The 25,519-nt window shown below is 52.8% G+C and overlaps 1 protein-coding gene across 6 annotated transcripts; it reads right to left on the bottom strand.

The window, feature by feature from the left end:
• Window positions 1-7,424: 7,424 nt before the first annotated feature.
• On the bottom strand, window positions 7,425-25,214 carry CARD19 (caspase recruitment domain family member 19). 6 transcript variants are annotated; one of them, XR_001114306.2, is made up of 6 exons: window positions 24,991-25,180; window positions 13,211-13,364; window positions 10,168-10,321; window positions 8,765-8,824; window positions 8,418-8,489; window positions 7,425-7,716 (listed from the first exon to the last, which is right to left on the bottom strand). XR_001114306.2 is itself a non-coding variant. In XM_003260503.3 (6 exons), the coding sequence occupies exons 1-6, from the start codon at window positions 24,995-24,997 to the stop codon at window positions 7,601-7,603; spliced, it is 552 nt and encodes a 183-aa protein (XP_003260551.1). In that variant the 5' UTR covers window positions 24,998-25,214; the 3' UTR covers window positions 7,425-7,600. The 6 variants fall into 6 exon arrangements, 2 of the variants coding, with proteins under 2 accessions (XP_003260551.1, XP_012356249.1); XM_003260503.3 differs by having other exon boundaries at window positions 13,222-13,364; window positions 24,991-25,214; XR_004027784.1 differs by having other exon boundaries at window positions 8,418-8,824; window positions 13,222-13,364; window positions 24,991-25,214.
• Window positions 25,215-25,519: the final 305 nt, after the last annotated feature.

Genomic DNA, 25,519 nt, shown 5'->3' on the forward strand with positions numbered 1-25,519 from the left:
ACAGGCCTTGAGGTGCTACCCCTGGGTCGCTCCCCTACCAAGTTTGAAGTTGCTGCTTCCCCGCAGTGGTGTCCAGTGATGCCTGTGGTCAGTGGGGACATTCTCTGGGCAGAGGGGAGCTGGGAGCCATGCCGGGACCAGGCCCTGGACTCTCAGGGCCCACCTGCCCCACAGGACCCCTCACCCAGTGGAAATCTGGCTCCCAGGCCGCCAGTGTCTGGCACTTCACTCTCTTCTCCTTGGTTCCCCCATCCTTCCCCAACCCCCCACTACCCATTCTGTTCTCCCCACCGCCCTTCCCAGCCGCAGCCCCTCATCTCCCTGGATGCGGAACATCTGGTGGCCTTAGGTGGGAGTGGGGCCAGCTTGCCCTGTCCTCCATCCCGAGCTGCCTCTGCATCCCCCCTGTGGGTCCCCCGACCTGGCCCCTCCAGGTGAGGTACCTGAGCATCTCCTGCCAGCCTCTGCCCTTTCCTCCTCCAAGCAGCCTTCCAGGGGCACAGGGGAGGGGGCAAGGCCTCCAGCACTACTGAAGCCCCCACTTACTTCCTCATCACTTTTCTTCTGTCCCCATCTGGGCTGAGCCCCGTGACTTGGGGTGGCTGCAGCTCCTGGTTCCTCGGGTGGATGAGTGGCCCCCACCCTGCAATCCTGTGTCTGGGCTGACATCAGGTCTGCACAGCCCCATTGCTGAAGTGATGGAAAGCAGAAGCACTCCTGAGTGAAGGGGTCTAACTGGGCTCTGCTCTAAAGCACTCCCGGGGGAAAACAACGGCAACTACTGAGTAGGTGACCGCGTGGATGCCGAGAAGCTGAGCTCGTGGCACTGCTCTCTCCACTTTTGTGTTTGTCCCATAGAGGGTTTGAAAAGTAGTTGACACGGGAATGAGTTACAAGATGTGCTGAGTTGAAAAGGAAGCTGCGAAGGTATATGGTGGGTGGGAAGTATGCTCCTGAGAGGAGGTGATGTAGCATTGGCCACAGGTTGCGTGGCCAGGGCTGACTCAGATGCATGCCGCCCAGCGCTTGGTCCCTGATTTGGCTGTGGCCTGCAGTGTGCACTGGCTGGCAGCCAGGCAGGAGGGAGGGCCCCCTGTGTGCCTGGCCTCACACACCAGCAGCCGGATGTTGGCCAACACATCTTAGCTCTTCCTTTGGCCAGGAGAGGAAGTTCACTGGGACCATGAACCCAGATGACTGTGCTGGGCCCTGGGCAATCCCCAATTGGATGTGTGCACCCTGACCCCCTGTGGTCCCCATGCCCAGGTGGCTTCCCCTACTCAGACGCCCATGCTGGCCACCTCCAACCTCCCCGCCCACCAACTCCCAGGCTTATTCACCAACCACTCCACCAGCTCTGACCCTGACTTCTGGGGTTCCCATCTCAGTACTCAGCCTGTGCTGCTGCCCCCTGAAGAGCATCCTTCCAGGCCCCCGTCAGCTGGCCGGGGCTTAGCTCTAAAGTTACTCCAGAGACTGTCCTGAGCAGTCTGATGCCACCCCTCCCTGATCACTGTCTTGGCCCCATTGCAATTTATGCTTTGGTGCCTTGGGATAGAGTCACTGTCCATGTTGCCAGAAACAGTGCGGCCAGGTGGACTCTCCCCTGGAACTGGAGTCTGAGTCCAGCCCAAGTCCAGGGCGGGCACTCCGAGAATGAGTGTTCTGCCCGCTGGGTCTCCTGAGGGCCAAGGGGCTCTGCTGGAGCTGGGGGCGGGGCTTGGCACCTGCATCCCTGTCTGTGCTTCTCCTACTTAAGGATCCTTTGTCTGATCTGGCTCTCCTACCAGATGCCACCACCTATCTGTAGCCTGTGTCCTCAGCACTGTCCAGCATATAGTAGGTGCTCAGTAAATATCTGGGGCAGAACCCACTCACCTGCCTGCATGTGCTAGGCCCTGTGCACGTGTCACAGCAGCCAAGGGACAGACAAAAAACAGGCCCAGGAGCTGCTCAGAGCCAAGACAGCACCTATGGGGTCCTGGGACCTGATGTATCCACTCCAGCCAATCCTGCCCGTGGATTCAGCTCTGTTCTCACAGGAGACCTGGAAAGTGAACAAGATGCACCCACGAAGTTGGGTGGTGGGGGGGACATGGAGGGACACACAGGGAGCTCAGGAGGGATGGGCAGGGAGGTCAGTAGGTGACCTGGGATGATGGTGAGGGGCCATGTGGAAGTCTGGGAAGAAGGTTTGAGGGCAAGGAAGCCTGTGCACAAGTCCTGTGAGCTGGGCTGGTGTTGGGGAAGCAGTGAGGTGCGGGGGCAGGTAGGGGCAGTCGCATAGAGCTGGAGATGACCAACTGGGCAGAGTGCGATGGGAGGGTTTCCTAACCTCTTCCCTATAATAGATTATTAGATAGATTGATAGATGGTAGATACGTGGATGGATGGATGGATGGATGGATGGATGGATGGATGATGGACGGATGGATGGACGGACGGATGGATGGAAGATGGATGGATGGTCAGATAGATTAGATGATTAGATAGATAGATAGATAGATATGATAGATAGATGATGGATGGTCAGATAGATTAGATAGGTGATTAGAGATGATTGATAGAAGCTGTTGTATTAATTTGATGGAAAAGAGTAAAAGATGAAAAGATTGACTGATAGACGGGTGACAGATGAGAAACAGATGACATATGGATAGCTTGATAGATGATGGATAGAAGATAGATTTGTAGGCAGGCATAGATCTCAGTGGGTTGTTCCAAGGTGAAGAGGTACCACTGTGCCAGCCCGAAGCCCAGTCTCAGCCCTTCACTCCCTTACAGGGATCCCTTGCTCAGGTCTCTTCATGGCTTAGGTGCCCTGTGCGTGTCCTTGACACTGCTTATTCCTGCCCACCTAAAAGCACTGGAAGTGTCTTCTAAGTCTTGTTGGATCTACAGACTCCCTCTCCCAGGGCAGTGCTTTCTGTCTGGTTCAACCTTGAAGGACCTGGCCCATTCATTCCACATGCGCAGAGGAATGACCAGGGCAGCTCATGTCAGATGAGTTGGGAGGCAACTGGGCCTCCATGCAAGGTGCTGGGCCCAGGCCTGGTAGGGCCAGGAAGGGAGGAGCACCTGATTCTGGGTGTATTGGCCATTTGTGACAGAACCCACGCCACACCCTACGCCCAGCCCTCCCCTCCATTTCCTAGGGCCTCCTTTTCCAGCTGTGTTCAATCAGAGTGGAGTGCCTGTTTCTTCACGGCATTATTCTTTTTTCTTTTTTTTTTTTTTGGCACTGCATTATTCTTAACAATCAGAGGACTGGGCCCAGCGTGGTGGCTGACGCCTGTAATCCTAGCACTTCGGGATGCCGAGACAGGTGGATCACCTGAGCTCAGGAGTTCATGACCAGCCTGGACAACATGGCAAAACCGTGTCTCTACTAAAAATACAAAAAAATTAGCTTGGCATGGTGGCACATGCCTGTAATCCCAGCTACTCAGGAGGCTGAGGCACGAGAATTGCTTGAACCCAGGAGGTGCAGGTTGCAGCAAGCTGAGATCGCACCACTGCACTGCAGCCTTGGCAACAGAGTGAGAGATTTCTGTATCAAAAAAAAAAAAAAAACAAAAAGGTCAGGCACGGTGGCTCACGCCTGTAATCCCAGCACTTTGGGAGGCACCAAGGTGGGTGGATCACGAGGTCAGGAGTTCAAGACCAGCCTGGCCAACATGGTGAAACCCCGTCTCTATTAAAATACAAAAATAAGCCAGGTGTGGTGATGGGCGCCTGTAATCCCAGCTACTCAGGAAGCTGAGGCAGGAGAATCATTTGAACCTGGGAAGCGGAGGTTGCAGTAAGTCAAGATCGCACCACTGCACTCCAGCCTGGGCGACAGGGCGAGATTCAAAAAAAAAAGGCCGGGCGTGTTGGCTCATGCCTGTAATCCCAGCATTTTGGGAGGCCGAGATGGGCAGATCACTAGGTCAGGAGATCGAGACCATCCTGACTAACATGGTGAAACCCCTTCTTTATTAAAAATACACACACACACACAAAATTAGCTGGGCGTGGTGGCAGGTGCCTGTAGTCCCAGCTACTTGGGAGGCTGAGGCAGGAGAATGGCATGAACCCGGGAGGCGGAGCTTGCATGAGCCAATATCACGCCACTGCACTCCAGCCTGGGTGACAAGAGCCAGACTCCGTCTCAAAAAATAATATTAATAAATTAGAGGTCCGAATGCTTTCATATTTTGCTTTTCTTTCTCTCAAATACTTTACTTTAGAGGAAACACTAACTCCAGGTGCTGTTGACCTGTTGTGACCCCAGGAAGCTGCCCCACCAGCTGCAGCCTCTGTGGCCCCCAGCCCAGCATGTCCTCGTCCTTCCAGCCAGTGGACAGCCGAGTTCTCCCACAAGCTGTCTTCAGGCCAGTTTTAGGCCAGTGTAGCCCACTCCCTCCACACCTGTGGCTGCAGTCTGGTCTGTGGAGACCCACCCCCGGTCCCTCACCCCTCTGCAAGGTAGTGCTAGGCTCCCCTCCCCAGATCTGATCAAGATTTGAGGTCCCACTGCAACCCCCATCCAGCACTTGCCCAGCCAGGCTGCAGGAGGGTGGGTGTTCCTCGCCTGCCAGAGTCCCCATTCTCATGCTAACGTTACAGCTGGGGGGACCAAGGCTCTGAGCTGTGACTTGACCCCAGCAGGCCGTGGTGACAACAGCATGCCCCCAGTACTCCATCTCCCAAGTGCCCCTGAGGTGTGGGGGACAGTAGGGCGCACAAGAGGCTGGACCCCCTCCCAGATTCTGAACCTGTCTGCATGAGGGTGGGTGTCCAGGGCTCACCCAAGGAAGGCCAGAACCCTGTGGCTGTTGAGACCCAGGGTTCGTGCAGAGGTGTGAGAGGCACTGAGTGGGCAGGACCCCTGTGAGCCCTCTATGGAGGAGCCACTGGCCCCAGTCACAAGGCACTGAGCAGGCAGAACTGGAAGCAGCAGCACAACAAATCTGCGTCAGCACCCCCAAAACCCAGCCTGTGTTTGTAGTCAGCAGGGTCATTTCTCCCAGACCAGTACTGTGGATTGTGCAAGACCAGCTATACTTCCGGGCTCTGAGATCAAGTGCCCTGTGTCCTTGCTGACCTGTGACAAATATACTCCTGGGTTCCATACTAGGCCCCCCAACACCCCTCCCTCACCCCTTCCTCACCCCCACCCTCACCCCTCCCTCACTCCCTCCCTCCCCCCTCAATTCCTTCCCTCACCTCTCCCTCACCCCCTTTCACCTCCCTCCTTCACCCCTCCCTCACCCCCTCCCCCATGCCCTCCTTCACCCTCCCTCACCCTCTCCTTCACTCTCTCTCCTCCCTCAACTCCTTCCCCCACCTCTCCCTCACCCACTTCCACCTCCCTCCACCCCTCCCTCACCCCCTCACCCCCTCCCTCACCCCTCCCTCACCCCCACCCTTATCTCCTTCCTCACCTACCTCACACACCCCCTCATTCCCCTTCCTTCATCTCCCTCCCTCATCCACACCCCCTCCCTCACTACCCCTCTTTCCTTCACTCACTCTCCCTCACAACCCTCTGCATTTCACCTCCAGCTCTCCCACAACCCCTCCCTCACACCAAAGCTTTGGTAATGGGAGTTCCTTCGACCCCAGCATCTCCTACCAGCTCCTGCACAGTTCTGGATGTGAGAACAACATCCCATGTTCAGGTGAGGTAGCTTGGAGGAAACTGCTCTTCTTACTGGGGTATCGTGAGGGCTTCCTGGAGGAAGTGGCACTCCTGAAGGATGAGTTGATGGGAGGGGCTGGTAAGGAGTCCCAAGCCGAGGGAGCAGCACAGTTTTTGCCTGAACACCTGCAGCACAGGTGTGGAGATGCAGGACACGGCCATCTGTGGGTATAGTGTGGAAGCAGGGACTCAGGGCAGCCAGGAGGGCCTCACGTGCCCAAGGGTGCCCTCCCCTCCCTTGGGGACCTAGGTCACTGCTGGTCACAGGAACTGGTTGGCCCGGTGGTTAGCAGAGCTGGGACGGATGGGCGGCTGAGGCCCAGACATGGGAACCTATCATCCTCCCTCCTCCAGGTTCTAGCCTCAAAGGGTGAGGCAACCACCAGGCGGGAGGCGGCCGATGCAAGAGTGGGCCTGGCTGGTGGTTGAGAATGTCACAGACTCAGCCCCAGGCTTGAGTCCAGTTGGTCAGGGATGGAGCTGGGGGTAGCTGGGCACTGGGAGGGCAGTCCAAGGACAGTGGGGCTCAGGACGTGGCTGATGTGGGCCTCGGGGCAGGGCAGTGGGTGCACACAGATGGACAGGGGAGTCAGCAGTCCTGGAGTCAGGCAGCCCCTCACTGAAGAATGACACCCTGCCCACGCGGCCTGGGGAGTCAGGGCCTCAGGTCGTGTCAGGCAGCCCTGAGGAGGTGCGTGTGTCCTCCACAGCCTCAGGCGGGGCCACCTAGGACTTGCCCAGGCCACACACTGGCCTGTGCCCTGCCTGCCTCGGAGGTTTCCTGCCTTCAGCTGACGCAGTCATAGAATGTCACTGTCCCTGGAGACCCCTCCTTCACCCTCCAAGGGCAAGTCACACCTGTCTACACCCTTCACCCAGACACCTGTCACCTTCACTAAGTGTGTGTCTCCTTTACCCAGACATTAGGGGCATCTGGAGCAAGGTGGTAAATTCCTAAAAGGATTTCTGAGGGGGAGGGGGTGCTGTGACAGAGCCCAGGCTCAAGGAGGAGTCCCAAGGGAGGAATCCCACTTCACAGGTGGGCAAAGGGGCTCCGACTGGAGCACAGGCCCTGGCCCCGTGGCTCAGGGTGGAGGAGGGAGAGGGCAGCTAGGGCTATCCCCCGGCCACCCCACTCAGTGGGTGTGTGGCAGCCTGGCAGATGGGAGGGCTCTGAGGCACTGGCTTTCCTTGCCCCTGGCCCTCAGTTCCCTGCAACTGAGCAGGGTCCCTCCAGGAGCCGTGCCCATAGCCTCGCCCTGCCAGTGGCATCGCCCCAGCGTTAGGGGTTCCCAGCACCTTCTGGGGCAAAGCCTGGGTGCCTCCAGAAGCCCCCTGGAAAATGCAAACTCATGATGATTCTGTGGGTTGACAAATATTCTCGTTTCCCCACAAAAAGGCTTGGGGGAGGGGCTGACAAGGGGAGGGAATCAGGTCTCCGGCACAGGCTCAGCAGCCGGAGTGTGTGTGTGTGTGTGTGTGTGTGTGTGAGAGGGTGAGAGAGAGAGAGAGGCACATGAGGTGTGAGGAGGGGGCAATGTGGGGGACATCTGAGGTGGGGAGGCAGTGCCTGGGGGCTTATCCGAGGCAGGTGAGTCCATGTGGAGGGCGTCCTGTCTGGGGGTCTGTGCCAGCAGCTGGATGTGGGGATGCCGGGAACACCAGGGCCAACCCCAGCTGGAGCAGCCATAGCTGCAGTCATCTCTGAAACCCCCTGAGACTGAGGAGCAAGGGGGGCTGAGAGAACCTGAACATTTAATATGGTCAGCACCTTGTAAGGTGAAGGTGTGTTTTTTACACAAATTATAAATAATGAAAAATACGCATTTAGAAAAAGAAGCAGCAGTCCCCTTGGCGGGCCGGCTGGAGGACTCTTTGGTTGAGTGGCAGGTGAGGCCCTGGGTCAGGGGTCTGTCAGAGCCCCCCTAGGTCATCTGCCAGGAAGGCCAGCAGGTAGCGGCTGACATGTCTGTCGATGATGACAGGTGAGAAACCGAGGACGCGCCGGGTCCCTGGCAGGCCCTTGGGGTCTAGAAGACAAAAGGGGAGGCAAAAGCTCAAGAACCAGTCCCAGAGGTGAATTCTGTGTTTCCATCCCTCCTGCGGGGGTGGGTGAGAGCGGGCACTGGGACAGGGTGCTCCCTCCCGGTCATGGTCTCGGCTTGAGTTGAAAAGACAAGAATTAGGGCAGATTCCAGAGCCCCCAGCTCCCACCCGAGTGACCCACGGGCCTTTGAGTCCTGCCATGTGTGCCTGTGTCCCTGCACCCAGTAAGCCTCCCAGCACGACAAACTCAGGCATCACAGAAAAGGGAGACGGGGAGGGCCAGGCTGGGTGCCAGTAGAGGGGCCCTGGAAGGCTCCTGTGCATCAGGCCTGTGGCTGGTAGAGAGACCCAAGGCCCTGGGGCACGTGACCTGCTCAACGGCCCCACATGGTTCAAGGTCACAGGTGTGGCAGGGCTTTGTAACACCCAGAGTCCTGGCTGCACCCCTCCTCCCGCTAGAGGTCATCATTCTCTGGTTCCCAAGGGTGGCAGGGGCCAGTGGATGCTGGGAGCCTCCTCACATCCCCTTTCTCAGAAGCCCTGCAAGGTGACACCATCCCACTGCACAAGCTGGACACCGAGGTATGGAGAGGCCAAGAGGTCCCAAATTGGGCAGGGTCTGGGGCCCTGGCTTGGTGGCAGAGGGGAAGCAGGCCCGGCCCCATGAGGATCCGCTTGCACCCACCTGGTGGATAGCAGTACAGGAGCAGGGCCAGTCCCACAGCAAGGCCCAGGCCAGCCAGGAAGCTCATGGGTCCTGGGGAGAAATCAGCATGAACAGGGCTCCCCTGGGCCTCAGAGGGGTGGGGTCCTGAGGCCCGGGGGCTGCGCAGGGGAGTGGGGGTGCCAGGCTGAGGTGCTGCCTGAAGAGCCCCCAAGCGAGCACCTTAGGGGGTCTGTCACCAACAGAAGGCCAAGAATGGAGCCAGACTTGGGGTGGAGAAGCCCCTGAGGCGGAGATGGAGCCCTGGGGAGGGTAAAGACAGAGGGAAAGAGAGGGAGAGAGAGGGAGGGGCAGCAGGGAGGTGTTACCCCTGTCACTCAGCTCGCCGCTCTGGCTGCCCGAGTCTAGCTCTGTGCAATCTGAGTTCTCTGGAAACAAAACCACAGAGCATGGTTAGTCAACGGGCAGGGCCGGAGAGCAAGGTAGTCACCCCACAGGAAGCCCAAGGCTGCTGCTGCCTCCTGGGGCCGCCAGGCCAAACCAGGCTGTGGCACCTGAGGCCAGCCCTCCTCAGGGAACTATGCGCAGTCTGGGTCTTCTCCTCTGGTCCAGCTCCTGTGACTTCGTGACTTCAAGTGCCACAGGCATGGGGAAAGCCATTGTACCCTGGTGGCCACAGGCACCAAACGCAGCATGAACGTCGCTGTGGACAGCATGGCTGCTGTCGGCATGGTGGGTGCCTCACTGGGTGCAGCTGGGCCAGGAGCTTTCTGCCCAGGCCTCCCCGGGAGGCTCTCCAGCCTGTGACCTGGAAGGGCCTAAAGGCACCCAGGAGCCACAGAAGGTGCTCTACCTCCAGTGGGGCTGAGGCTTGGCCCTGCCTGGTTTTGAAAGCCCCCTGTGGCATACTCGTGGCTGGGGAGGGAGAGCCAGTCCCACCTGCAGGGCTGGGCCTCCCCTCAAGCTCTCCCTGCCCACCGTCTACACTGTGTCCTGGGAGGCCTCCGGGGGGGTCAGAGACCCCAGCCCAGTAGCCTGGGGCGAGCCACCCAGTCCCTCTGGTCTCTGTCCTGTTGTCTAAGCGCCAAGGGGCAGTAGCCCCTCCTCCAGGGACCCTGAGCACAGAGGCGTCAGATCAGAGTTGCCATCTTCACCTTGATGTGCCCCCCATGTCCCGGCAGCTCTGTGGGCCCAGGCTACTGGCATCCACATGACTCCCAGGGCCTGAGTGCACACTGCCTGAGGACAGGAGCCTCAAAACTGAAATGCACGTGCTTCGGACCAGCCATCTGTGCCTGACAATGCCCTATGGAAACACCCACACGTGTGCAGATCGCTGCAATGAAAGGGTCCGTCATGGGGTTGGGTAATTCCAGCTGGGACTGCCTAGGAGCGCCATGCAGCTGTGGGAACAAGGCTGCTGTCCACACAGACATGAAGGGATCCCCGTGGAATGAGGTTAGAAAAGGAAGGGCAAGAGCGGACGTACGAGATGCCCCATGCTGTGTGAAAACTGCCATGAAAGAGAGAGACGGAGGAAGGGGGAGAAAGTGTAAGACAAAGACCAACATCTGCACTGCCTGTGCCTGCCACACTCTCCCCTCGGGGCCAGAGGGTGGCCTCTGGGGAGGGGCTGAGGCGAGAGGGGATGCCAGGCCTGGGCTGCAGCAGACTTGGGTGGTCATGGAGGACATCCATGCCATCAACAGCAGGCTGGGGTGCCCTCCCTGGCCCAGCACCAAGCATGCATGGTTGGGGACGTGGAACTTACGCAGAGCGTGGCGGCTGGGCAGGCGGCTGTGCAGGGGCTGGGCATGGATATACAGGGCTCGGTAGAACTCCTGGCAGTCCCGCTCACTGCTCCGCTGCAGGTGGCTCAGGAGGTCACAGAGCCTCACACGCAAGGATGCCTTGGGGTTCCGGAACTGAGGGTACAAGGGGGTGTCAGGGAAGATCAGGCCAGGGGGGCTGGCTGTGGGTCAGGGCAGGGCACCAAGGTCAGGCCCCCAGCCTCAGCTTCCCCATTGGGTGTCAGGACACCTGCTGGATGGCAGCTCCTGTGACAACCTGCCCCTCACCCACATCACATAGTGCCTGGCATTGCCTCTGTCACAGGCATCACTGCTACTCCCCATACTCCCTGTGGGGTGGGGTGTTGGGAAACAGGCTGGGAGCGGTCACAAAGAAAGCACAGGGCTGGCCGGGTGCGGTGGCTCACGCCTGTAATCCCAGCACTTTGGGAGGTCGAGGCAGGCAGATCACAAGGTCAGGAGATCGAGACCATCCTGGCAAACACAGTGAAACCCTGTCTCTACAAAAAATACAAAAAAATTAGCCAGGTGTGGTGGTGGGCACCTGTAGTCCCAGCTACTCAGGAGGCTGAGCCAGGAGAATGGTGTGAACCTGGGAGGTGGAGCTTGCAGTGAGCTGAGATCGTGCCACTGCACTCCAGCCTGAGAGACAGAGCAAGACTCCGTCTCAAAAAAAAGAAAGCACAGGGCTGGTGACATCATTCCAAGTGTTGGGACATAGTGTGGCTTCCTGTGTGACCTTAGCCAGCTACTCCACCCCTCGGAGACTTGGTTTCTTCATTTGTAAAAAAGGGATAACGAACCCTCATGGTAGGCTGTGATAGGGAATTAATGAAGTGATGGTATAAGTGCTAACTTCTGTTATTTTGCAGTCTACAGAATGTGATTCAAGTTTTTAAAAAGTAAGTTGAAGCCGGGCGCGATGGCTCATGCCTATAATCCTAGCACTTTGGGAGGCCGAGGCAGGCGGATCAGGAGTTCGAGGTCAGGAGTTTGACACCAGCCTGGCCAACATGGTGAAACCCCATCTCTACTAAAAGTACAAAAAATTAACTGGGCATGATGGTGCATGTTTAATCCCAGCTTCTTGGGAGGCCGAGGCCAGAGGATCGCTTGAAACTGGGAGGCAGAGGTTGCACTGAGCCAAGATCACACCACTGCACTCCAGCCTGGGCGACAGAGACTTCATCTCAAAAAAAAAAAAAAAAAGGTTGACAAAAGTATTGGCTCTTTTGATGTGTATGACAGAGAAATGTGTGGTTCTCAAGGTCAGTGGACAGGCCACTGGGCCTTGACCTCCAGGACCTGGAGTCTGTGGCCTGGTGCTGCCACCTGGTGGCAGCATACCATTCTACACGGCCACAGGGAACTGGAGTTAAACCATGGCAGTGTGAAAATGGCAGGAAGATGGGTGGCAGGAGCTATGGTGTCTGTGAGGAAGGAATATGTGCTTTTTCTTGTATAAACGTCTGAAACTTTCTAAACTTTTTAAAAGTGAACATGCATTAGACTTCAATTGCAATAATAAGAGATGGATTTGAGCTCCTAACTTTTAAAATTACTGTACCACCTTCAAAACGGAAGCAGCACCTGAGCCAGTAGCAGGGCCCGTGTTGACTCCTGTTCTGTTGTGGGCCAACCTTATTGTTCCAGGAGATGCCCCAACCCTCAGGATAGCCCTGCACGTGGCATCATGACCCCCTGCCAAGTGAGGAAACGATAGCTCCAAGAGGAGAAGGGACTCAATTGGGGTCATCCAGAGGGGAAGGAGGCTGGCAGGACCTGTACCCCGAAGGCCTAGCAGTCTCCGGCACTCACTGTCCATCCCTTAGGTCTTGGTGATGGCTGTCAAGGAACAGGTGGCTCAGTGGGGGCGCCAGAGCCACAGATGTGGGTGGGGTCGGCAGGGTGTGGCTAACTCTCTCATCCAGTGTCCCCTCAGGGCCACCTGACACTGGGGTGATGGAGCAGAACAGACCTCCCAAGACAGAACCCAGGAATTGCATCTTAAATGCCATCTCCGGCAGAGCCACCCTGGTGTGCCCAGCTGTGCAGCTCTGAGAGGCCAGGGCCATGTGACAGAGCGACAGCCACTGGCCCTGGGCACTTTCCCAAATAATAGGATGAACTCAAGATGTGGCCTGACACTCCTGAAATGAGTGGCCCTGGGCAAGTGGCTGCCTCTTGAGCCTTGGGACCACCTCTGTGAGATGGGGTGATGAGCGTGGCTGCCCACAGGGTTGCAAGGCCATCTGGCGACAAGGGCTCTCGGGCAGGCGTTTACCCGGCTCAGCTCAGTCAGTCCTCACCACACCTGCCAGGCAGGGCTCTCGATGTCCACTCCACACATGGGGAGGCTGGGGTTCCTAGGGGACCAGCCCGCTCAGCACTGCTGAGAGGGGCAGACTGGGGTGTGGCTGTGGGGTGGGTCAGCATCTGCCTTCCTAGAAGCTTGGCTGCCTACCTGTGACATGCTGGGCTTTCCAGCCTCGTACAGTAATGTAGAAATTAGAAAAAAGGAGGCAATTGTTTGCCCGCTTTGAACCTTCGGAAGATGCAGAGTGCAAAGCCCTGTGGCACTGGGGTGGGCCAGGCCCAAACTCTGTTCCCCATCCCACTTCGGCTCTCCCTCTGCCTCCTCCCTCCTCAGCCCTCCCTCCTGCCCTCTTTCTCACCTCCCTCCATGTCTTATACTGTCGTGTGCTTCATGTATTGTCACGTGTTATCTCCTGTAACCTCCCAGCAACTCGGGAAGGGGACAGCAGACCCAATGACATATGAAGAAACCGAGGCACAGAGAGCTGATGTTCTGGGCCTGTTTGGGCTTACCCCAAAGAGCCAGTTTGTAGCTCAGGCAGCCTTAGTAGCCAGGTCCAGATGTGTCACCTCTGAATCCTGACATACCTAGTGTGTCATCCCGTGAGAGAATGACCCAGGGCTGGTCACCAGCTTCTCCCAGCCCAGAAAGGAAGGGAAACTGAGTGTCTCGGGCACCCCCCTCACCTCCTCAGCACCTTTTCCGCCTCCTTGTTGGTAAGGATCTGTGGGTAGTAACGGTTCAGCTGGAGGATGATCCTGTCCACCTGCTGCTCACTCAAGCGCCCGTGGCCTGTCAGGAAAGGCGTGTCCTGCACCAGGCGGTCACAATAGGTCTGATCTAAAACAGATAGTACAGGAGCATGAGCCAGCCCAGCCCAAGGGGACCAGAGACGACAGCCTCGTACTGACACTCACCACAGGAAGGCATCACCCCTGAGGTGGGTGCCCACCAGGAGGGTGCGCCCGCAGAATCACAGCCATCCCAGCCTGTGTGGTGCGCGTTGCACAGCTGAGAGCTGCCCCTGGCCTGCCAACCTGCCTCGCCAGAAGATGGAAGTGAGGGGTTGTGGTGCAAACCCACTTTCACAGAGCTTATCACAGAAAACAAACTCAGAGGGGCGAAGAATCTACTTTTCATGGGCCACCTGCAGGGCCATCAGGAAATAGCTGGGGTCTGGGGAAGGTACAGGTGGCACAGGTGGCTCAGAATGCCCAGGGCCAGGCACGGTGGCTCAGACCAGGTGCGATGGCTCACACCTGTAATACCAACATTTTGGGAGGCCGAGGTGGGTGGATCACTTGAGCTCAGGAGTTCGAGATTGAGAATGCCCAGATGTGGGCTCTGCAGATCTTCACAGTGGCACAGATACAGGGACACAGGGCTCAGCGTGGCCCGTGCTGGGATCACCATGGGACACAGTGTGTCTGCAAGGCCTTAAGAAGCTTCTACCAACAGTAAACCAGTGAGTTCTCCCAGAGGGCTAGAAATGCTTTTCATTTGCCTTTTTTTTTTTCCAGAATCACCATTAAAATATCATTGTACCACCTTTTCCATTAAGAATGTTTCTTAGGATGGCAGATATTTAAGGCTGAGTGGTGGAGTGATGATGGAAGGGCATGGAGAGGATGGGGCACAGGACCCCCACAGGAACTGAACAAGTGCATCACCTTACATACTTGTGGCAGCTTGTCCTGTTTCCCCACGTTCACAAAGAAAATATTTATAAAATATAACACAAAAGAAACTGAGAAGGGAATCTAAATGTGTTACTATAAAAAATCAACAAAACACAAAAGAAGGCAGTAATAGAATAAATGAGGGTCAAAAAAGCTACAAGACATACAGGAAATAAATAGCAAAATGGCAGTAGTAATACATTCCTTATCAGCAATTACTTCAAATGTAAATAGGTTAAACTTTCTTTTTTTTTTTTGAGATAGAATCTTGCTCTGTTGCCCAAGCTGGAGTGCAGTGGCCCAATCTTGGCTCACTGCAACCTCCGCCTCCTGGGTTCAAGCAATTCTCCCTGGGATTACAGGCATGTGCCACGACACCCAGCTGGTTTTTGTATTTTTTTTTTTTTTTTTTTTTTTTAGTAGAGACGCGGTTTCACCATATTGGCCAGGCTGGTGTCAAACTCCTGACCTCAGGTGATCTGCCTGCCTCAGCCTCCCAAAGTGCTAGGAATACAGGTGTAAGCCACTGCGCCTAGCCAAATTTTCCTATCAAAAGGCATAGATTGGCAGAATGGATTTTTAAAATATGATACAACTAAGTGCTGTGTACAAAAGACTCACTTTACATCTAAAGACACAAAGAAGTTGAAAATGAAAGGACGTAAAAAAACCCATACAAATAGTAAACAAAAGAGAGATGAGGTAACTATACTAATATCAGACAAAACAGACTATAAGTCAAAAACTATTATGAGATTAAAAAGTATATTATGTATTAATAAAAGGATAAATTCATCAAGAATATGTAACAGTTATAAACATATATGCACCAAATATCAGAGCTTCAAAATATATGAAGCAAACACTGGCAGAATTGAAGGGAGAAATAGATATCTCTATAATAATATTTGGAGACTTCAAAACACCACTTTCAGTATAGAACCACCGGACAGGGCCGGGCGCGGTGGCTCACGCTTGTAATCCCAGCACTTTGGGAGGCCGAGGCGGGTGGATCACGAGGTCAGGAGATCGAGACCACGGTGAAACCCCGTGTCTACTAAAAATACAAAAAATTAGCCGGGCGTGGTGGCAGGCGCCTGTAGTCCCAGCTACTCGGAGAGGCTGAGGCAGGAGAATGGCGTGAACCCGGGAGGCAGAGCTTGCAGTGAGCCGAGATTGAGCCACTGCACTCCAGCCTGGGTGAAAAAGCAAGACTCCGTCTCAAAAAAAAAAAAAAGAACCACCAGACAGAAGACAAATGAGGAAACAGAGGACTTCAACAACACCATAAGCCAATTATACCTGGCAGACATACACAGAACACTCCATCCAACAACAGAGAAGAGATATTTTTTTCAAGTGCACATGAAACATTCCCCAAGATAGGCTGCAAAACAAGTTTGTGGCCACAAAATAAGCTTTAATATATTCAAAAAGGTTGAAATCACATAAAAAATATTTTCTGATCACATAGAATGAAGCCTGAAATCAATAATAGAAAACTAAAAAAACTCACAAATATGTGAAAATTAAACAGCCAATGGGGCCAGGCATGGTGGCTCACACCTGTAATCACAGCACTTTGGGAAGCTGAGGCAGGCAGATCACTTGAGGCCAGGAGTTTGAGACCAGCCTGGCCAACATGGCAAAACCCCATCTCTACTAAAAATACAAAACTTAGCCGGGCATGTTGGCGCACGCTTGTAATCCCAGCTACCTGGGAGGCTGAGGCACGAGAATTCCTCGAATCTGGGAGGTGGAGGTTGTAGTGAGCTGAATTTGTGCCACTGCACTCCAGCCTGGGTGACAGAGCAAGACTCTGTCTCAAACAAACAAACAAACAAAAAACCGATGGGTCAAAAGAGAAATCATGAGGTAAATTAGGAAGTAACATGAGAAAGGCGGAAACACACACACACACACACACACCCCCTACACCACGCTAAAACCTAAGGGATGCAGCAAAAACAATGCTGAGAGGGAAAATTATAGTTGTAAATGCATATATTAAAAAATCTTAAATCAGTAACCTAACACTACACCTTAAGGAATGAGAAAAGGAAAAAATAAAGACCAGAGAGCTTCAAGAGCAAACTAAACCCAAAGCTCACAGAAGGAAGGATATAATCAAGATTAGAGTGAAGACAAATGAAATAAAGAATTGAAAAACAGTGGAGAAAAATAAGGAAAACCAAAGCTGATTATTTGATAACATCAATAAAAATGACAAAACTAGCTAGACTGACAAAGAAAAACGAGAAGACTCAAATTACTAGTATCAGGAATAAAAGTGAGGACATTACCATGAACTTTACAGAAATAAAAAGGAATATAAGAGAATACTACGAACATTTGTATACTAACAAATTGGATAACCTAAATAAAATGAAAACATTCCTAAAAACACAATCTACCAAAACTAAACCGTGAAGAAATAGAAAATCTGACCAATAGCTAGTAAGATTAAATCAGTAATCAAAAATGTCCCAAGAAAGAAAAGCTCAGGACCAGATAGCTTTGCTGGTTAATTCTACCACACATTTAAAGAAGAACTAACATAGCTTTGCTGGTTAATTCTACCATACATTTAAAGAAGAACTAATACCAATCCTACTCAAACTTACAAAAAAAAACTGAAAAGGAGAGAACACTTCATTACTAATTCTATGAGGTCAGCTTTACCCTGATACCAAAATCAGACAAAGTCACTTCAAGAAAAGAAAACCACTTTGGGAGACAGAGGCAGAAGAGTCACTTGATGCCAGGAATTCAAGACCACACTTGGGCAACACAGCAAGACCTTGTCTCTGTGAAAAAAGAAAAATGGAAAAGAACACTACAGACCAATACTCCTTAAGAATATTGATGGAAAAATCAATAAAATCCAGCAAATCAAATTCAGCAGCATATTAAAAGAAGTATACATTGATTTACTCCTGGAATACAAGGATAGTTCAACATGTACAAATCCAAAATCAATCAATGAAATATACCACATTAGTAGAATGAAGGAAAAAATACATGGCCATTTCAGTTGACATAGAAAAAGCATTTGATAAATGTCAACATCCTTTCTTGATATAAATATTCAATTAATTAGGTCTAGAAGATGCTATGGTTTGAATGTGTCAACAAACATGTATTGGAAACCTAATCCCCAAAGTAACAGTACTGAGAGAACCTAATGGGAGGTGTGTAGGTCATGAGGGCTCTCCCGTCATGAAGGGATTAATGCCAATTATAAAAGGGCTTGAAGTTTCAAATTTGTTTTCTTCCTCTCTTGCTCCCTCTCATTCTCTCTAGCCCTTCTGAATTCCACCACGGGATAACACAGCAAGAAGACCCTCACCAGATGCTGGCTCTCTGATCTTGGACTTCCAAACCTCTAGAAGCATGAGCCTGTAAATTTCTGCTCATTATAAATTCCCCAGTTTCAAGTGTTCTGTTATAGCAGCACAAAATGGACTAATACAGAAGGAAACTTCATCAGCATGATAAAGGCCATAGAGTTGGCACTCTGTCTCTGCAGTTTCCATATCCAGGGATTAAATCAACAGCAGATAAAATATTTGGGGAAAAGCAATACAAAATAACAATACAACCAAAAAAATACAAGTTTTAAAAATACAGTACAACAATGATTTACATAGCATTTACATTGTGTTAGGTATTATAAGTAACCTAGAGATAATTTAAAATATATGGAAGGATGCGTATAGGTGCAAATATGATAGCACTTTATATAAGGGATTTGAACATCCTCAGATTATTTTTAGGGGATTCCTGGAACCATACCACCTTATATATTGAAGGACATTTTTATATGAAAAGCTCACAGCTAACATCATACCTTAACAGTGAAAGACCAAAAGCTTCTTCTTTAAGATCAGGAACAAGATAACGATGTCTGCTCTTACCACTTCTATACAACATAGTACTAGCAGTTCTAACCAGAGCAATTAGGCAAGAAAAGGAAAAGGGAATAAAAGGCATCCAAATTGTAAAGGAAGAAGTAAAATTCTCTCTGTTCACAGATGACATGATTTTATATATAGAAAACCCTAAAATCTTTTTCTTTAAAGTTAGAGCTAATTAAAAGCATGCAGCAAGGTTGCAAGATATAAAATCAACAAATAAAAATATTTCATCTCTCCATACTAACAATGAACAATCCAAAAATTAAGAAAACGACTCAATTTATAATAGCATTGAAAAGAATAAAATACTTAGGAAAAAATTTAATCAAGAAGACAAAAATCTTGTACACTGAAAGCCACAAAACATTGCTGCAAGCACTACCCAAAGCAATCTACAGATTCAATGCAATCCCTATCAAAATCTTAAGTGTTTTTTGCAGAAATAGAAAAACCCACCCTAAAATTCATATAGAATTTCAAGATACCTGTATAGCTAACAACAAAAATCTTAAAAAAAAAAAAAAAAAAAAAAACAGGGTTGGAGGACTCATATTTCCTGCTTTCCAAACTTAGTGTAAAAATATACAATAATGAAAACAATGTGGTACTATCATAAAGACAGACATAAAGGTCACTGGCATAGAATAAGAGAGTCTAGAATTAAACCCTATTTTTAATTAAAAAAGTGGAAAAAAGAGAGCGAAAAAACAGTTCACATAAATGGAAGAAATATTTGCAATGCATGTATCTCATAAGGGATTAGTATCCATACTCCATAAAGAACTCCTACAACTGAACAGCAAAAGACACAGAAAACCCAATTCAAAAATAGGCAAAGAACTTGCATAGACATTTCTCTAAAGAAACTATACAACTAGCCATCAAGCACACAAAAAAATGCTCATCAGGCCAGGCACAGTGGCTCACACCTGTAATCCCAGCACTTTGGGAGGCCAAGGCGGGCAGATCACCTGAGGTCACCTAAGGTCAGGAGTTCGAGACCAGCCTGGCCAACATGGAGAAACCCTGTCTCTACTAAAAATACAAAAATTAGTCGGGCATGGTGGTGCGTGCCTGTAATCCCAACTACTTGGGAGGCTGAGGCAGGAGAAGCTCTTGAACCCAGGAGGTGGAAGTTGCAGTTAGCTGAGATCGCGCCACTGCACTCCAGTCTGGGAAACAGAGTGAGACTTGGTCTCAAATAAAAAAAAAAGAAAGAAAAAGAAAAAATGCTCATCATTAGTCATTAAGGAAATTCAAATAAAAACCACAATGAGATATCACTTCATACTCATTAGGATAGCTATATATTAATATAACAAATGTTGGTGAGGATATAGAGAAATTCAAACTCTTGGGCATTAGTGGTGAAAATGTAAAATAGTGCAGCCACTGAGGAAAAAAACAGTATGGCAGGTCCTCAAAAATCTAAACATAGAATTATCGTGTGATGGCCGGGCACGGTGGCTCACACCTGTAATCCCAGCACTTTGGGAGGCAGAGGCTGGCAGATCATGCGATCAGGAGATTGAGACCATCCTGGCTAACATGGTGAAACCTGGTCTCTACTAAAAATACAAAAATTAGCCGGGCATGATGGCGGGTGCCTGTAATCCCAGCTACTTGGGAGGCTGAGGCAGGAGAATCGCTTCAACCCGGGCGGTAGAGGTTGCAGTGAGCCGAGATCATGCCACTGCACTCCAGCCTGGGCGACAGTGAGACTCCGTCTCAAAACAACAACAAAAAAAGAATTATCGTGTGATCCAGAAATTCTACTTCTAGGTATATACCCTAGACAACAAAAAGCAGGAACTCAGTCGGGGGTGGTGGCTCACACCTGTCATCCCAGCACTTTGGGAGGCCAAGGTGGGCAGATCGCTTGGGGTCAGAAGCTCAAGACCAGCATGGCCAACATGGCGAAGCCCGTCTCTACTAAAAATACAAAAACCTAGCCAGGCGTGGTGGCACTTGCCTGTAGTGCCAGCTACTCAGGGGGCTGAGGCATGAGAATCACTTGAACCCAGGAGGCAGAGGTTGCACTAAGCCAAGATCACACCACCGTACTCCAGCCTGGGCAACAAAGTGAGACTCTGTCTCAAATAAATAAATAAATGAATAAATAAATAAATAAATAAATAAGTGCAGGAACTCAAATGGATACTTGCACACTGGTTTTCATAGCAGCACTATTCAAAATAGCCAAAAGATGGAAATAGTGCAAATGTTCACCAAAAGATGAATGAATCATCAAAATGTGGTATATACCTATGTACAATGGAATATTACTCAGCCCTAAAAAGGAAGGAAATTATGATACACGGATGTTACAACATGGACAAACCTTGAAAACATTATGCTAAGTGCAATAAACAAGGCACAAACGGACAAATATTATATGATTCCAATTATATGAAGTACTTAGAGGGGTCAAATTCATAGAGACAGAAAATAGAATACAGATTACCAGGAGGTGTGGGCAGAAGGAGAAAGGGGAGTTATTGTTTAACGGGTACAAAATTTCTGTTTGGGATGATAAAGAAGTTCTGGAAATGGCCAGTGGTGACGACTGCACAACACTGTGAGTGTATTTAGTATCACTGAAGTGTACACTGAAAAATGGGTAAGAAGGTAAATGTTATGTTTCTGTGTATTTTCTCACAAAAAAATGTAAATGGATAAATAAACTCTGGTTTATCCATACAACGAATATTATTCAGTGCTAAAAAGAAATGAAGGCTGGGCGCGGTGGCTTATGCCTGTCATCCCAGCACTTTGGGAGGCCAAGGCAGGTGAATCGTTTAACCTGGGAGGCGGAGGTTGCAGTGAGCCGAGAGTGCGCCACTGCACTCCAGCCTGGGCAACAGTGAGACTCTGTCTCAAAGGAAAAACCAAAAACAAAAACAGTGTCATCATGTTGAATACAGTGGGGCCCCCTCTTGGGTTTCCTCCTTGAGGCACAGACTCAACAGATTGTTTTACTTTGTCATGTCTCTTTCCAGTTGCCACTTCCTCCTGGCTGGTCTTTCTGTACCCCAGAATGTGGACCCGCCCCAAAAGCAGCCATGCTCCGTGGGGCCCTGTGCAGACCCTACAGACTGAGGCCCAGGTGAGAACAGCCCGTCTCAGTACGCTCGCCCTGTGCCAGGCTGGGGACCACGGTGATGGGCAGATCCATCCTCCAGGGGCTCACAGTGTAGGGGTACGGGCTGGCATTCACCAAGCAACCCCACAAACGTATCCTTAACCCCACAGATACCTGTCCTCCAGAGAACAACAGGGCGGCCATCCTGGTTCACAGGGCCCCTGATGATGCCCACATTGAGGCCATCAGCCACTCCATCATCTGGCTGAAGCCACTCGCCATGGGCCACGCAGCGAGGCAGATGGCTGGGGGCTGGAAAGGCTGGCTCAGACCTCACCTGCACTGAGTCCCCCAGCAGCCTATGTGGACTCGCCAGCAGCCCCATCATGGTGAGGAAGCTGAGCACAGGGACGTCAAGTGACTTGCCAAGGTCTCACAGACAGGCCCAGCTGGGCAGTCTGGGTCCAGCGCCTGCAGCCCTCTCGTTAAAGAACTAAGATGAATTAGCCAAAATTCACACAGCAATCCCATATGTCTGGCACTCTGTGAGCCCTACGTCTACCTACAACCTTCATCCTTTCAACAGCTCTGCAACATAAGGACAACCACCAGCCAGCCCCATTTTCAGAGAGGGAAACTAAGGCACAGTGAGAAGATAAGGTACCTGCCCAAGACTGCAACCACATATGAAGTGACAGATCAAGATAGGGGCCCAGGCACAGCTGTGTTGAGGACCACCTCTTGACACTCAGACGTTCTGCCTCTCTAATTAACATGCAAATTCACTGTAATCAGCTACAGCAGTCTACTCCCTGCCAGACCAAGAGCAGGCCCAAGGCTGTCCTCTCCAGCACTGCCCACTTGGCTGAGCGCCCAGTAGGTGCTCACTAAAGAGTTTTGCAGGCCGGACGCGGTGGCTCACGCCTATAATCCCAGCACTTTGGGAGGCTGAGGCAGGTGGATCATGAGGTCAGGAGTTCAAGACCAGCCTGGCCAACATGGTGAAACCCCATCTCTACTAAAAATACAAAAAAAATTAGCTGGTCGTGGTGGCGCACACCTGTAGTTCCAGCTACTCAGAAGGCTGAGCCAGCTACTCAGGAGGCTGAGGCAGGAGAATTCCTTGAACCTGGGAGGCAGAGGTTGCAGTGAGTCGAGATTGCGCCACTGCACTCCAGGCTGGGTGACAGAGTGAGACTCTCTCAAAAAAAAAAAAAAAAAAAGAGTTCTGCAATGTATGGTCCAAGGCCCAGGGGCAAGCACTGTAGGTGGACCGTGGCCAGCATCCTGTAGCGGCCTCCTCCTGCCCTGCAAGCCGCTAACCAGTCGGAGCCTCCGCTGCTGCAGAGCCATGAGTCACCGTGAGCTGTGAGTCAGCTGGCACAGGCCGCACGGTCCGGGGGCTGAAGCCAGGCTCCACGGCTTGGGGGCCCTGTGCTTCCTGTGGTTGCAAGTTGTGCACACAAACAGGCAGCACTTGGAAGCCAGAAAAGGCACAAGAGGGGAAACCATCTCAGTGCCAGCTCCCGATAAACAAGTCCCCAAACTGTTTTTACAGGACAAAGGAAGATGGCTCGCTCTGGCACAGACCCAGCAGGCCTTCACCATGCCCTACATCCCCTTCCTTCTTGCCAGGCTGGCACCAGGACTATGGACCCCCACTCTACCACCCCAATATGAACCTTCTTATCAGCCCAGACTGATGCCCAGCCTGGCATTCAAGGCCCCGTGGGAGCTGGCCCCACCCACTCTCACCCAACCCTCTAGGCCCATGAGACTTCCTGCCTGGCAGTCCCCAACAGCACCATCCTGTCTGGGACCTTTGCCCCAGGCTGAGAATACCTGTTCCTTGGTTTCCACCTGGTTAATTCATGTTCACCTTGCTGTCCTACGTGCAAAAGGCCTTCCTGAGTTCCTGTCATCCCCAACCAATTGGAGTCCAGACACTTGGGCATCAACCTCCCCTCCCGAATTTCTTCCAGGAAACCCCTTCTCTCAGTGCTCAGCCCAACTAAAACTGCTCACTCCCCAGCACAGCCCAGGGGGGTAATTTGTCAAGCACCTGCCGCACTCAGACACCTCCTCAGCGTTCTGCAGGCACTGGCTCACATGTGCTGCTCACAGCTAGGGCTGGCGCAAGGAGGCAGTGAGCCTGGGACTACGGGTCTGCAGCCTCGCAGGCCTCTCCATATGACCCTCCCAGAGCTGTGCTCCATGGGCCTTGGTTCCCCATCCCAAAAACTAAGGGGTTGTGAGGGAATGTCTCCAGGCCCAGTGAGTAGACACAGCAGGCCGGAAGCATACACTGGACAAGGTGAGGCCTACAGTCAGAGCCTTCAGGGACCCCTGCCTGATGTGGTCTCCCAACTCCAGGGTCCCCTTATGCAAGGAAGCTTCCCTGACAGGCAGCAAGGGACAAGGTCCTTTTGTGCAGGAAGGCTCCTTAATGGACAGCAAGGCCTCAGGCTCTGCCAACACCCAGTCCCTGGGACAGGGCTCCCTGGAGACCAACACAGCTCTGAGTTGTGTCCCACGCATTCTGATGAACTCACTAAGGGAATTAGGGAATCCCAGCCTGGGCAGGGCACAATTTAAGTCTTTGTTTCCCCATCTGTACACAGACGAGATATTCCACGTGTCCCCATCTGATCATTTTCAGACAGGAATCACCCAACACAGGGTCCAATACACAGTAAGTGCTCAGAAATGAGAGCCACAAATAAGAAGAGTTAGAAGGGAGGACAAAGGGGAGCAGGGGCAGCTGGGGTCTCTTGTGGCCTAGGCTGGAAGTCTCTTCTGGCCTGGTGTCCTGGAAGTCACGTTTCCAGGCCATGAGATCCTATTTGGGGGCAGGATCTAGGCTGAGACTCAAGTGAACGGGCACTGAGAGAGGACTAGGGACTTCTGGGGCCACCCTGAGCCCCTGAGCCAATTCTGCTCCATGAAACAGAACAGTGAGAATGAAATGTAGCTTCTGGGAACCCCCATACTCCCTGACTGGGCTGCCATGGGGTCCTTTACCAGCCCATCACCCTCATGGGGCTTCTCCAACAGGGGAAGGTCCACGGAGTCACCCTGTTTGGGATCAGGAGGATGGTGAGCAGGTTCCCAGACCAGACAGGCCCTGGGGAGGAAGGCTGGGCTGGGGCCACAAGCGTGGAGCACAACAACCCTCGGGGGTCCAGTCGCTGTCCCTGATTCCCTTAGAACTAAACAGGGGCAAAAGCGTCGTGGACCACCGAAGGAGTCTAGAGACTCCAAGAGTCCCACAGGAATCACCTGCCGCCGAGGAACGCATCGCCTGTCCCGCGACCTCGTTGGGGTGGTTGCAAGGATGGACCGTTGTTTCCGTGGCCACAATCACAGCAGGACCGCTGTGAATTCTCTCCGGTGTCATTTCTACCACCTCCTACTCTTTCAGACCAAATTCCCCACCACGCGACACCTCCCAACACACACATTGGCAGTGGCCGAGCCCAGACCGCGGCTGTGCAGCCCCACCCTGGAGCTGCCTTGTAGCCCCCGCCCTCTTCGGGCCCCGCACCTGGCCACCACCCATCGTGCCCCGCACCGCCTCGGCTGGCACGGCCCCGCCGGGCAGAAGCCCCGGGACACCCACCACCTCGCGGGGGTGCACTCGCGCACCACCGGCAGCTGACGGGCCAAGGTCACTCGGCCCCGCAGCCCAGGCGCGGCCTGCAGGCGACTCGCAAGGCAGCCGGACCCTCGGGCCAGGCCACCCATCCAGGGCGCCCGCATCCCTGCCGCCCAGCCGGCCCCGTGCCCACCTGTCATGGCGACGGACACAGCGCCGCCCGCAGTCCCCAGCTGTCTGCCCCGCCGCGCGTCAGCCTCTCGGTCAGCCGCCCCGTCCACCAGCTCCAGTAAACACCGCCCGCGGGCCGTGCTCGCCCGCCCCTTTTGGCTAGGCCAGCCCCCTGGCTTTGGCTGTGTAGCCTGGGGGGCTCTAAACCCCGCCCTTCGACGAGCCCCGCGCCTTACCGCTAGGCCCCGCCCCGGCCCCGCCCACTACGGCTCCGCCAGGGCTCTAAACTCCGCTCCTTACTCGAGTCCCGCCCCCTTGCCGTCCTGGGATAGGCCGCTGCGAGAATCCTTGAGCCTTGCCCCTCACTCGAGCCCCGCCCCCTCCGCCGTCGGCTTCCGCACCTCCGGAGTCCTGAGCCCCGCCCTGCACCTGAACCCCGCCCCCTCCGACGACAGCTTCCGAGCCTCAAGAACTCCCCTGGGCCCCGCCCCTCACTCGGGCCCTGCCTCCTCCGGCGTCGGCTTCCGAGCCTCCAGGAGCCCTGGGCCCCG

Source organism: Nomascus leucogenys, chromosome 1a, assembly GCF_006542625.1.
Source record: "Nomascus leucogenys isolate Asia chromosome 1a, Asia_NLE_v1, whole genome shotgun sequence".
Lineage (NCBI taxonomy): Eukaryota > Metazoa > Chordata > Mammalia > Primates > Hylobatidae > Nomascus > Nomascus leucogenys.